At 42.1% G+C, this 12,629-nt stretch overlaps 1 protein-coding gene across 1 annotated transcript in view; it reads right to left on the bottom strand.

Moving 5' to 3' along the window:
* Positions 1-12,629, bottom strand: part of myo15b (myosin XVB) — a 452,296-nt gene that overhangs the window by 345,558 nt on the left and 94,109 nt on the right. Inside the window, exons 14-15 of the mRNA XM_073026589.1 lie at positions 10,814-10,937; positions 6,247-6,342 (exon numbers count right to left, since the gene is read on the bottom strand). Coding sequence (XP_072882690.1) covers positions 6,247-6,342; positions 10,814-10,937 — 220 coding nt within the window. The remainder of the gene's footprint in view (positions 1-6,246; positions 6,343-10,813; positions 10,938-12,629) is intronic.

Below are 12,629 nucleotides of genomic sequence, written 5' to 3'. Positions count from 1 at the left end.
CAGCTGCATTAAAGGGGACATTGCCAAAGCAACGATGCATGCGGTGGACGAGACCATTCCCTTCCAAGTAGAGAGTGACGATTTCACGCTTGCCGCTACCCTCAATCAGGAAGGCAGGCCAGTAGCATTCTTTTCTCGTACCCTTCAAGGCTCTGAAATTCGGCACTCCGCGGTGGAGAAAGAAGCCCAGGCCATAGTGGAAGCTATTAGGCACTGGAGGCACTATCTCGCCGGCAAAAGGTTCACCTTGCTGACCGACCAGCGCTCAGTTGCATTCATGTTTAGCAACCAACAGCGGGGCAAAATCAAAAATGCTAAAATTTTGCAGTGGAGAATAGAACTCTCCACCTACAACTATGATATCCTGTACCGGCCTGGCAGACTCAATGAGCCCCCTGATGCCCTATCCCGGGGAGCGTGTGCCAGCACATAGCTCGACCAGCTATACGCCCTCCATGCAGATCTTTGCCACCCGGGGGTCACCCGATTTTACCATTTCGCGAAAGTCCGGAACCTGCCTTATTCCCTTAGAACAGGCAGATGATAAGGTAAAATTGCACTCAGTGGAATGAATTGCAGTGTAACAAGGGGACAAAATCGAAAAATGTGTCGAATACAGGATTGAAGGTGTTATATTTGAATACACGGAGTATACAAAATAAGGTTGATGATTTAGAGATTAACAGGTATGACATTGTAGGCATCACTGAGTCGTGGCTGAAAGAAGATTATAGTTGAGAGCTTAACATCCAAGAAAACACATTGTATCAAAAGGAAGGCAGAGGGGGTGGCATTGCTCTTTCAAATCCTTGGAAAGAGATGACACAGGATCAGAAAATGTAGAGTTGTTGTGGGTAGAGTGAAGGAGCTGCAAGAATAAAACAACCCTGATGGGAGTTATATACAGGCCTCCAAATAATAGCCAGGATGTGGGCTACAAATTACAATGGGAGATAAAAAAAAACACTTTTCAAAAGGGCAATGTTACAATAGTCATGGGGGATTTCAATATGCAGGCAGATTGGGAAAATCAGGTTCATGCTGATTTTGTATCCCAAGAGAGTGAATTTATAGAATGCCTACAAGATGGCTTTTTAGAGCAGCTTGTGATTGAACGCACTAGGGGATCAACTATTCTGGATTGGTCATTGTGTGATGAATCAGAGTTGATCAGAGAGCTTAAGGACAAGAAACCCTTAAGAGACAGTGATCATAATATAATGGAATTCACCCTGCAATTTGAGAGGGAGAAGCTAAAGTCAAATGTATTAATATCACAGTGGAGTACAGGGAATTACAGAGATACAAGAGAGGAGCTGGCCAAAGTTGATTGGAAGGAGACACTAGCAGGGGTGATGGCAGAACAGCAGTGGCTGAAGTTTCTGGGAGCACTTTGGAAGGTGCAGAATAGATGCATCTCAAAGAAGAATTGTTCTAAAGGCAGGATGACACAACCATGACAAAGAAAGTCAGAACCAACATAAAAGCTAAGAGAGAACATATAATAGAGCAAAATTTAGTGGGAAGCTTCTAAAAACCACCTAAAGGCAACTAAAAAAACCAAAAGGTGTGAACCGATGAAATATGAAGGTAAGCTAGCTAATAATATCAGAGGATACCAAAAGTTTTTTTTTGGATAGAAAAGTGTAAAAGAGAAGCAAGAGTAGATATTGGGATGCTGGAAATGTAGTAATGGGGGACATGGAAACTGTTTCACTGCATCAGGGGAAGAAGTGAGTGCAATTGCTATTACTAGGGAGAAGGTGCATGGGTAGCTGAAAGGTCTGAAGTCAACTGGACCAGATGGACTATACCCAAGGGTTCTGAAAGAGGTAGCTGAAGAGATTGTGGGGCATTAATAATGATCTTTCAAGAGTCACCAGATTCTGGTATGGTTCCAGAGGACTGGAAAATTGCAAATGTCACTTTAATTTTAGCCCACAATTTATATCTTGGGTTAAATTGATATATTATGCCCCTACAGCTTCGGTACTTACCGAATAATATAAGATCTTTTTTTTCAGTTGTTTCGGGGCACTAGGCAAGGTTGTCCTCTTAGCCCATTGTTATTTGATAGTGTCCTGGAACCATTAGCTATTGCTATTCGTGACTCACTTTCTATATTTGGCATTTCCCGCAGAAATTTGATACACAAGTTATCATTATATGCAGATGATTTGTTATTATATATTTTGAATCCTGAGAAATCCATTCCTGCTGTCATATCTTTGTTCGCTCAGTTTAGTAATTTTTCTGGTTATTAACTGAATCTTAATAAGAGTGAACTTTTTCCTTTAAATATGCAAGTTCCAATTTATAGACATTTACCATTTAGATTAGTTATGGATTATTTTACTTAGCTAGGGGTTAAAATTACTAAAAAAAAAAAGGATTTATTTAATGTCAATTTTTTACCTTTAATACACCAGGTTAAACACTTGCTTACTAAATGGTCCTTACTGTCTATATCATTAATTGGTCGAATCAATGCTATTAAAATAATTATCTTACCTAAATTTTTATGCCTTTTCCAAGCGGTACCAATCTTTATTCCTAAATCCTTTTTTGATACTATTGATTCTAAAATTTCATCATATATATGGCAAAATAAAAATCCTAGGCTAAGTAAAAAATACTTGCAGAAATCCAAAAAAAAAAAAATGGTGGCCTGGCACTGCCGAATTTAAGATTATATTATTGGGCAATTAATATTCGATATTTAATACTTTGGACACAAGATGTGGATGCTAACGTCAGTCCACAATGGGTTAATCTTGAATGTAATTCTGTACAAGGATTTTCATTGACTTTCATTTTAGGGACTTCGCTTCCCTTGGTTTTTTTCTAAATTGAATGAACAAATGGTTAATCCAATAATTAAACATACATTTCAGATATGGTTTCAGTTTCGTAAATTTTATGGCTTGAATAAATTTATTTTATCAAGTCCTATTATATCTAATTTTTTCTTTCAACCTTCTCTCATGGATCAAGCCTTTTTGATTTGGAAAACAAAGGATATAATATGTTTTCGTGATTTATTTTTGGATAATTGTTTTATGTCTTTTAAACAATTGTCTAATAAATATAATTTGCCCAGATCCCATTTTTTTAGATACTTACAGATCAGAGATTTTTTTTAAATACGATGTTACCTACTTTTCCGATTGCATATTCAACTGATATTGTGAAAAAAATTTTAGGCTTAAACCCCTATCAAAAGGGTTTAATTGCAATCATCTATGATATGATCATGAATATACAGCCAGCTATATCTGATAAAATTAAAAATGAATGGGAGAAGGAACTTCAACTTTCTTTACCTATTAGAGAAATGGGAAAAAAATTTCAATTAGTTAATTTTTCTTCTATGTGTGCTAGACAGACGTTAATTCAATTTAAAGTGGTACATAGGGCTCATATGTCTAAAGATAAATTAGCTCGTTTTTATTCTCATATAAATCTGATTTGTGATAGATGTCAATCTGAGGTAGCCTCTCTGACTCATATGTTTTGGTCTTGTCCTGTTTTGGAAAAATTTTGGAAAGATATTTTTGATACATTCTCTGCAGTTTTGCATATTGATTTACAACCTCACCGTGTAACTGCAATTTTTGGCTTACCAATGATTGATCTGTCCTCTTCAGCTCAGTGGATGCTTGCATTTGCTACTTTAATGGCTGGAAGATCTATTTTATTAAATTGGAAAGAGATAAATCCTCCAACTACATCTCAATGGTTTTCTCAAACCACATCCTGTTTAAATTTAGAAAAAATTAGAAGTGGTACCTTTGATTCCTTGGTTAAATTTGAAGAAACTTGGAGGCCTTTTATTCAATACTTTCACAGAATGTAATTTGACCTTTTCCGATTCCCTTATATTATTCATCAATTTGAGTAGAGGAGCGGAGTTGATGACACTAATAATTCTTCTTTTTTGATGTAATAGAACAGCCCAGCATACTTTTTTTTTCTAGTTTAGGTTTAGTTGTGTTTAGTTTAGAATATTTTGTTTTTGTTTTTTTCAATTTGGGTTTTTTTTCTATCTTTTTATTTTTTTTCTGATATCCTGTTTATATTTAGGGTTTGGGAGGTCTATTATATGCTGTTACCTATAGTTTTTACTCATATGTTAACTGCCAACAATGTAATCTCACTCCCTTTGTACTATTATGACTGTTATGTATCTGTTTTTTTGAAAAATTCAATAAAAAGAAAGGAATTGATTGTTAAGAACGAGGTTTCAGGGTACTTGGAGGCACGTGATAAATGGGACAAAGTCAGCATGGTTTACTCAGTGAAAAATCTTGCCTGAACAAACCTGTTGGAATTCTTTGAGGAAATAACAAGGAGGATAGACAAAGAAGAATTGGTGGACGTTGTGTACTTGGATTTTCAAAAGAAAAGTGTACGGTCATGTATTTCAGTAGAAGGAATAAAAACAAAGACTATTTTCAAAACGGGGAGAAATAAATCCTCATGCAGGATCTGCTAAAGGTTAATTTGCAGGTTGAATCATTGGTGAGAAAGGCAATTCCAATATTAGCATTCATTTCAAGAGGATTAGAATATAAAAGCAAGGCTTTGGAAGGAACTAGTGAGGCCTCACTTAGAATATTGTAAGCAGTTTTGGGCCCTTTATCTACAAAAGGATGTGCTGAGATTAGAGAGGCTTCAAAGAAGTTTCACCAGAGGGCACAACCTCAGAACAGAGGGATATGCATTGAGAAAGAGGCGAGGAGGAATTTCCTTAACCAGAAGGTGGTGAATCTTTTGAGTTTGTTGCCACAGGCGGCTATGGAGGTCTGAGCAATGGATGTATTTAAGGTGGAGTTTGACAGATTCTTGATAAGTCAAAGTGTGAAATGTTATGGGGAGAAAGGAGGAAAATGGGATTGAGAGGAAATAGATCAGTCATGATCAAATGGAAGAGCAAATTCTATGGGTGGAATGGCCTATTTCTGCTCCATTGTCTTATGGCATTATAAATCAAAATTCTTTATAATTTTTATGTAATGACTGCAAAGTGAGGAAGAGTTGAGATTGTGGTCAGGGTACAAGGGGGTTGAACTCAAAAAAGTTTGGGAATCACACTTTCATATTGTAGAATGTAGTGAAGATTGAGTAGGTGAGGTCGGACTGGGGTGGGTGGGGACGCGGTCGGAGTGGGGAGGGTGGGGTGGGTGGGTGGTGTCGTCAGAGTGGGGGTGTGGGTGGGTGGTGTGGTCAGAGTGGGGGTGGGGGTGGGTGGCGTGGTCAGTGTGGGTGTGGGTGGGTGGTGTGGCCGGGTGGGGGTAAGGTCAGAGTGGGTGTGGCCGGGTGGTGTGGTCAGAGTGGGGGTGTGGCTGGGTGGTGTGGTCAGAGTGGGGGTGTGGGTGGGTGGTATGGTCGGAGTGGGGGTGTGGGTGGGTGGTATGGTCGGAGTGGGGGTGGCTGGGTGGTGTGGTCGGAGTGGGGGTGGCTGGGTGGTGTGGTCGGAGTGTGGGTGTGGCTGGGTGGTGTGGTCGGAGTGGGGGTGGCTGGGTGGTGTGGTCGGAGTGGGGGTGTGGCTGGGTGGTGTGGTCGGAGTGGGGGTGGGTGGTGTGGTCAGAGTGGGGGTGTGGGTGGTGTGGTCAGAGTGGGGGTGTGGGTGGGTGGTGTGGTCAGGGTGGTCAGTGGGGGTGGGTGGTGTGGGTGGTGTGGTCAGTAGGGGTGGGGGTGGGTGGTGTGGTCAGAGTGGGGGTGGCTGGGTGGTGTGGTCGGAGTGGGGGTGGCTGGGTGGTGTGGTCAGAGTGGGGGTGGGTGGTGTGGTCAGAGTGGTCAGTGGGGGTGGGTGGTGTGGTCAGAGTGTGGGTGGGTGGTGTGGTCAGAGTGGGGGTGTGGGTGGGTGGTGTGGTCAGTGGGGGTGTGGGTGGGTGGTGTGGTCAGTGGGGGTGTGGGTGGGTGGTGTGGGTGGGTGGTGACGTCAGAGTCGGAGGTGGGTGGTGTAGTTTGTGAGGGTTGCGTCTGCAATAATGGAAAGTACTGGTTTGGGTTTGAGATGGTGAGAAAAGCTTCAACAGAGTTAATCTTGATTAGCACGGACTGATTTGCATTGGGTAAACCCAATGTGAAGAGCTCGAGTTGAGACTGAGCTCCTGGGCAGGGTAAGTGTGAAAGGAGGTGAGTGGTGCACCTGGTGGAAGAAACGAGCAGTAAGTTAACCGGAAACCTGGGATGGTTGATGAAGTTGTCTCAGTGTTCTGTGTTCTCCACCCATGCCATTACCTGCTCCTGTGTGAGCACCGCTTGGCTGAAGAACTGTTGCAACTGTTCATTAGCGTAATTGATGCACAGCTGTTCAAAACTGTTTACACCCAGATCCTGAAATGAAATAATACAGGAGAAATAACTTAATTATGATAAGCAAACACAGAAGTGAAGAACAAACAGATTCTTTCCCAGTAGCAATGCTCCAAGATTATTTTCATAGGAAATCCTATACAATATTCATTCTGACAATCACAAAATGGTCACCAAATCGAAGAGGGCTACTCAGCTCATCAAGTGTGCGCTGGTTCTTTCTCCCACATTTCCACACAGCCATGTGAACTCTTCACTTTTGTAAATTAACTGATGTTACAATTGAGCCTGCCTCATCCACTTTCCTGAGCAGAGCATTCCAGACCCTAACTACCTTCTTCTGGTTGTTTCCCAGATATTTGTATTCTATGTCTCCTGGTCCTTCAGACTTCCATCAAAGGGAAACAATCAGCTCCCAAGGTGAACACCAATGGGAACTATCTGTTTTTTTTCTCTCTACCCTGATACAAGTGCCCCCGTCAGATTCCTGCTGGTCCAAGGGGAACAATTCCAGCTTTTCCAGCCTTTCCACAGTCCATTGTCCCTAGAGTCATTTAAGTAAATCTCTTCTGCACACTCTCTGTAGCCTTTACATTTTTTGTGCAGTGCAGTGTCCCCAGAACTGGTATTACTCTTCAACTACAGCAGAAATTGTGCTTATACCATGATCTTGCTCTTATCTCTTGTATCTTGCTCTTGCATTTTACCGTGCCCCTTATAAAAATAAGATTCTATCTGCTTGTTTCAACCAGTTCATCAACTTGTTCAACAAGGTAAGCAACATCTGGATGTCAACATCTGAGGATCTACCCTGGGCCCAACATATTGATGCAACTACAAAGAAGGTAGGACAGAGGCTGTATTTCACTCGGAGTTTGAGGAGAATTAGTCTATCACCTAAGACACTCGCAAATTTCTACAGACATACCATGGAGAGCATTCTAACATGTTGCATTATCATCTGGTGTGGAGGGGCCACTACACAGGATCGGAAAAAGCTACAGAAAGTTGTAAACTCTGCCAGCTCCATCATGGGCACTAGTCTCCCCAGCACTGACAACATCTTCAAAAGCTGGCGCCTCAAAAAGGTGGCATCCATCATTAAGGACCCCCATCACCCAGGACATGCCCTCTTCTCATTGCTACCATCAAGGAGGAAATACAGGAGCCTGAAGATACACACTCAATGTTTCAGAAACAGCTTCAGCCCCTTCACCGTCAGATTTCTGAATGGATAATAAACACTACCTCAGTATTTTTTCCTTCCTTTTTGCACTTAATTTAATTCAATTCTCTTTGTTTATATATACTTATTGTAATTTATAGTTTTTATTAATATGTACTACTGCTGCAAAACAACAAATTTTATGACATATGCTGGTGATATTAAACCTGATTCTGATTCAGGATAATAAGTGGGAAACTGGAGGAACAGTGTCATAGACTAGGGCAGATGTAAATGCAAATTCACAAAACACAGAAAATCCTGACTTGTGATAACTGTGGAAATCAAAGTTTAATATTCTTTGTTTGAATGCACTTCCAACAAAATAGATGAGTTGTCAACAGTCAGCAACATGTGAGTATGATGTAATAGAAATTTTATTATGTACAATAATGTGCTACCCCTCTTCTGTATAGAACTAGCAAAATTAAATGTATAGACCAAATTGCATTAAGAATGGATGATCTTTCTCTTTTTGTATATTTTATAATGAATAAAGTTTACTGAAGTAAAAGAAGAATGAGGGGTGACATTATTCAAATATATAAGATCCTAAAGCAGCCTGACAAGAGTAGATGGTGGGGCATTTTTATTAGAGGGAGTGTCTTGAAAAAAGTCATATAGTCTCAAGATAAAAACCTGGTCATTTAAAACTAAGATGGATGGAACTCTGTTTACTTTATCCCATCAAATACTACAGGATACATTAACAATACTGAATCCATGGTGAACTAAATCTCCACCCTGTCCTCATAAATGGTTTCATGGCAGGTACAGAATGGGTAAACACACAGTAAAGCTTTTATTTTTCTGTTGCCTCCATCTCTGTACCAACATCGTCTTCCAGAAGACCTCACTCGTAACTCCTGATCCTTTCTCCTATCTGCAGACTTGCTTTCTATCTGCTCCTGCCCTTCTGGCCCTTTAGTCTTTCCAGATCTTTCCATCCCAAGCTGGCAAGACAACATTAACAGGTTCATTTCATTCTACTGTCCTTATTCACTCTACTCTCTTATAGCACTCTTCTCACTAAAGATTGAATCCAACATTATTGTCATTCCTACTGACAAGGACAGTGGTCTTGTGCTTTGGCTAACTGACCTCTAGCTAACAGAGCTGGCCATCCCTCAGCTACCTCTTTACACCTCCTAGTGGGCCATGATTCCACCACTGCACATCAAGCTATTATGTCCCAAAGAGCCTTTGACCTTTGTTCTTCAGATCTTCCCTCACAATAAACAGCCTCAAAGTGCTCCAATGCCACACAACCTACTTCTTCCCTCCCTCCCCAAGATCTACAAGAAGACTATCCTGGTAACCCTTTGTTTCTGACTATTCAAGTTATTTCTTGCTAGTTTGATCACATTATTTCTCCCATTATTCAATCCCCATCCCAATTACATCCATGGCACCTCTGGTGCCTCCCGCCGCTTTGACAGCGTCCATTTTCTTGGTACAGCTGATTCATCTTCACTGTGAAAGACTTACCCCTCCAAGGGCCTTCAATTCTTCATTATACAAGCAGTTCAATCAACCACTCACCTTCAGCTGAACTCATTCTTACATTAAACAACTTGTCAGTGTACTCCTAAACAGATGGTGGAATCCTTGAGAAAACTCAAAATTCTGGAGAAACTCATCAGGTCAGGCAGCATCTATGGAGGGGAATAAACAGTCCCTGGTTATCCTCGAAGGGTCTCAGCCTGAAATGTTGACTGTTTATTCCCATCCATTGACGCTACCTGACCTGCTGAGTTTCTCCAGAATTTTTATGTGTAGTTTGGTCAACTCAGTTTACTTTCTCCAAGTAGGTGTAGGTATGGGGACTTGCACGTGCCCAGGCCACTTGTCTCTTTGTTGGCTCCGTGGAATAGTCCTAGATACATCCCTCAGCTCTTTTTATAATACACTGATGATGGTTCTGGAGCTGGTTCATGCACTCCTAAAGAGCTCAAATATTCCATTACCTTTCTTGCCTGTCTCCACTCTGCTCTCACTTAGCCATGGTCCACCTTATTCTTCCTTCACTTCCTTAGCATCTCTGTCTTCATCTGAGATGAAGTTTTAGTTGCTGATATCCATTATAACCCCACCCACTCCCATGGCTAGCATGACAAACCCTGTTCACACCTCATTTTCGTAAGGAGTTTCTTCTATTCTCCAAATATCTGCATCTCCATCTTATCTGCCCTGATAATGAGTTTGTCCACACTTTTTCCCTTAACTGCGTTTTCATCTCTACAGATCTGCTCATCTATTTCTGCCAACCACTCCCCTTCCCAGAGCATCTTCCCCTGCAAGTACCTTTTTACTTCTCTCTCTACCATCCAGGGATTCAGACACTTCTTCATAGAGAGTCACTTGCACTTCGTGTACAGTATTCCACGTCCCTGTTGTATATTCTTTTCGATGAACACAGGCAGAGACACTATCTTATAGAGTACCTCTATTTGGCTCATAAGAGAAGCTCTGCAATTCTTGTTGGCTCAGTTCTTCACCCAACTTCTTCTCTGACCTCTGTACACAGCCTTCAAAATTGTTCCAACAATTGAACCAACCAATTTAACACAGTATCTTACCTTTGGTCTGGGCTCGCCGATATCCTTGGAATTGAACACTGAGCTTCACAGTTGCAGATAACCATTGAAATCTTTTCTATCTCTCCACTGACATCTGTCAATTTGTTTCTTTTATCCATCTGCCAATCTTTAAAGTAACCGACCCTGATCTCTTTAGTCTTGGCCCTACAACAGGTGTTTTCTCAGCTCTCTCCAATGCTGCCCCTATCTGTTCATGAGCATACCTGTTTTCTCATTTTTCCAGTTCTGCTGTCGAGTCCTTGATTCCAGAAATTGCCTGTTTCTCTTTCACCACAGATACTGCCTGAGCTTAGCTCTTCCACCACTCTGTTTCTGCTGCAGTCTTCCAGTATCTGCAGGTTTTTCTCCAACAGGCCTTTGATAAATTTAACTGTTCAACCCTGGAGCCCATCCTCATTCTTAACAGACACCAGTCATTCTGACATCAATTATAACCTGTCACTAGGAGTGCAAAAAAAGGTCCCTACTTTCCAACCTCTAAGCAGAATTTTGAAGAATGTGAGAAGACGCATTAGTGTGCTCCCTAACTCTGTGGTTAATGATTAATCTGCTGTAATATTTCACATTTAAAGACAGATGCCAGTACATTCAGCTTCACTACAACACTATAACTAGACATACATTAAACTCCCTTATCTTCAAAATTCCCAAATCCCGCCCAACTTACCTCAAAACCATAGATATCCACAACTCCCACAGAACTGTCCATCTCTGCTGGCATCAGACACTTGTTGATTTGTTGTACCAGCCAATCAAAGAGCAGTGAATAGAGAGCTTTGGCAATAGTGTCCCTGAGTAGATAAAACAAAAATTACCAGCATCTTAAGAATGGTCAAACATAGGGAGAAGGAGAGACAAATGACAGAGAAAGGAAGTGAAGGACAGCTTCTAGATTTGGGAGTGAGGAAGAGTCAGTGATTGGACAGATGATTGGCTGGTCTGAGGCAGGTGGGACAATGGGAAATAAAAGAGAACTTGACAAACAGTGTGGATGGTAGGGAGAGGGTGACGGTCTGGGATGGAGAGGGTGACAAATGACTACATTGGGCTGAGAGGGGATTCACAATCACAACTTGGGGGGTGATGGTAAAGACAAATTGTCACATATACCAAGTAGAAACATTGTTTTGCATGCTGTCCATTCAGATCATTTCATCACATCACATCTGTGCACTGAGGAAGTACAAAGGAAAAATAACAACAGAATGCAAAATAAAGTGTAATAACCAGAGAATCTGCAAATGCTGGAAATGTTGAGCAACACACATAAAATGCTAGAGGAAATCAGCAGGCCAGGCAGCATCTACGTCTAAGTTAGGACACTTCTGTCTCTTTCTTTTTCAGTGTTAATGAGGGGTCCAGCCCAGAAGTGTCAACTGTTTATTCCCCTCAATAGATGCTGCTAACTTGCTCAGTTACTCCAGCATTTTGTGGGTGCTGTAGAATAAAGAGTGGCTGGTTGCCAGTCAATGGTTGAGGGGGTAGAGGTGGTTTTCTCAGGGAGCCTAGAGCAGAAGCAACTGTGTTCCCTTGAGCCACATGAGAAATAGATCACTCTCCTCAAGGAGGCAAGAGCTCCTGCCCCTGGGGAGCCCTATGCAATAACAACCTCATAAACATCAGGCTCAACTGTTCAATTGGATTCCTTCCCCCAACATGGCCAACCTCACATTCAAACAGACGTTACCAAACAGTTACAGGCTATACACACTCAAAATTGGAAACATATTCCTGGTACTTAGCCTTTTTTAACAACTCCAAACTATCCTCACCTGATCTTCCTGACTCATACTGAGAAGGTGATGTTGAGAGAATTTGTTAAGGGTCCAGCCTGAACACTGGGTCAAAGGGGCTCTGCTGATAGCTCTGGACCACGACAGCCCTTAAATTCTATCTTCTTTCACCTGGCCATGTGGGCTTTGAACCAACCCCTTCCCTAATTGGACTCTCGCCAATTACCCACTTATCTCAATAGCACCCACCTGTTTCTGTTCTCGCTCATTACCCGGTCCATTTAAACCCTGCCTCGACTCACACTCTCTGCCTGTTTGTCCCAGTCCTGAACTGAGTCGTTCCAGCCTGCTATAGTGACTACTGCCAATGGAAATTGTTGAACTCTGTTTCCGGATTCTGCCTGTTTGGAACCTGATTCTTGCCTGAAGCACCCGTAATCGTCTGCCCTCGCCGGACAGCCTTTCCCGGGTAAGACCTCCGCCTGCCATTCCGGCTTAGTGCCTGCCTCCTGCTGTTGAAAGACTGTTGCCCCTGTGGCCGCTAATAAAATCCTGGTAAAAGAACATTCATTGGTCTGCACTTGAGTCCTACCGTAACCGGCCCCTCCTGACAGAACGAACAGGCCATATGGACTCAGCAGACCCCAACCGGGTATGTGAGGCCCTTTCCCGACAGGGAGTGTTATTAGGGAGACACGAAGCGCAGTTCGCCTCTGTCACCCAGACGATGGAGGCCTTCTCTGCCTCTCT

Source organism: Hemitrygon akajei, chromosome 22 (assembly GCF_048418815.1).
Source record: "Hemitrygon akajei chromosome 22, sHemAka1.3, whole genome shotgun sequence".
NCBI classification, from domain to species: Eukaryota; Metazoa; Chordata; class Chondrichthyes; order Myliobatiformes; family Dasyatidae; genus Hemitrygon; species Hemitrygon akajei.
This window is presented reverse-complemented; position numbering and strand designations above follow the sequence as displayed.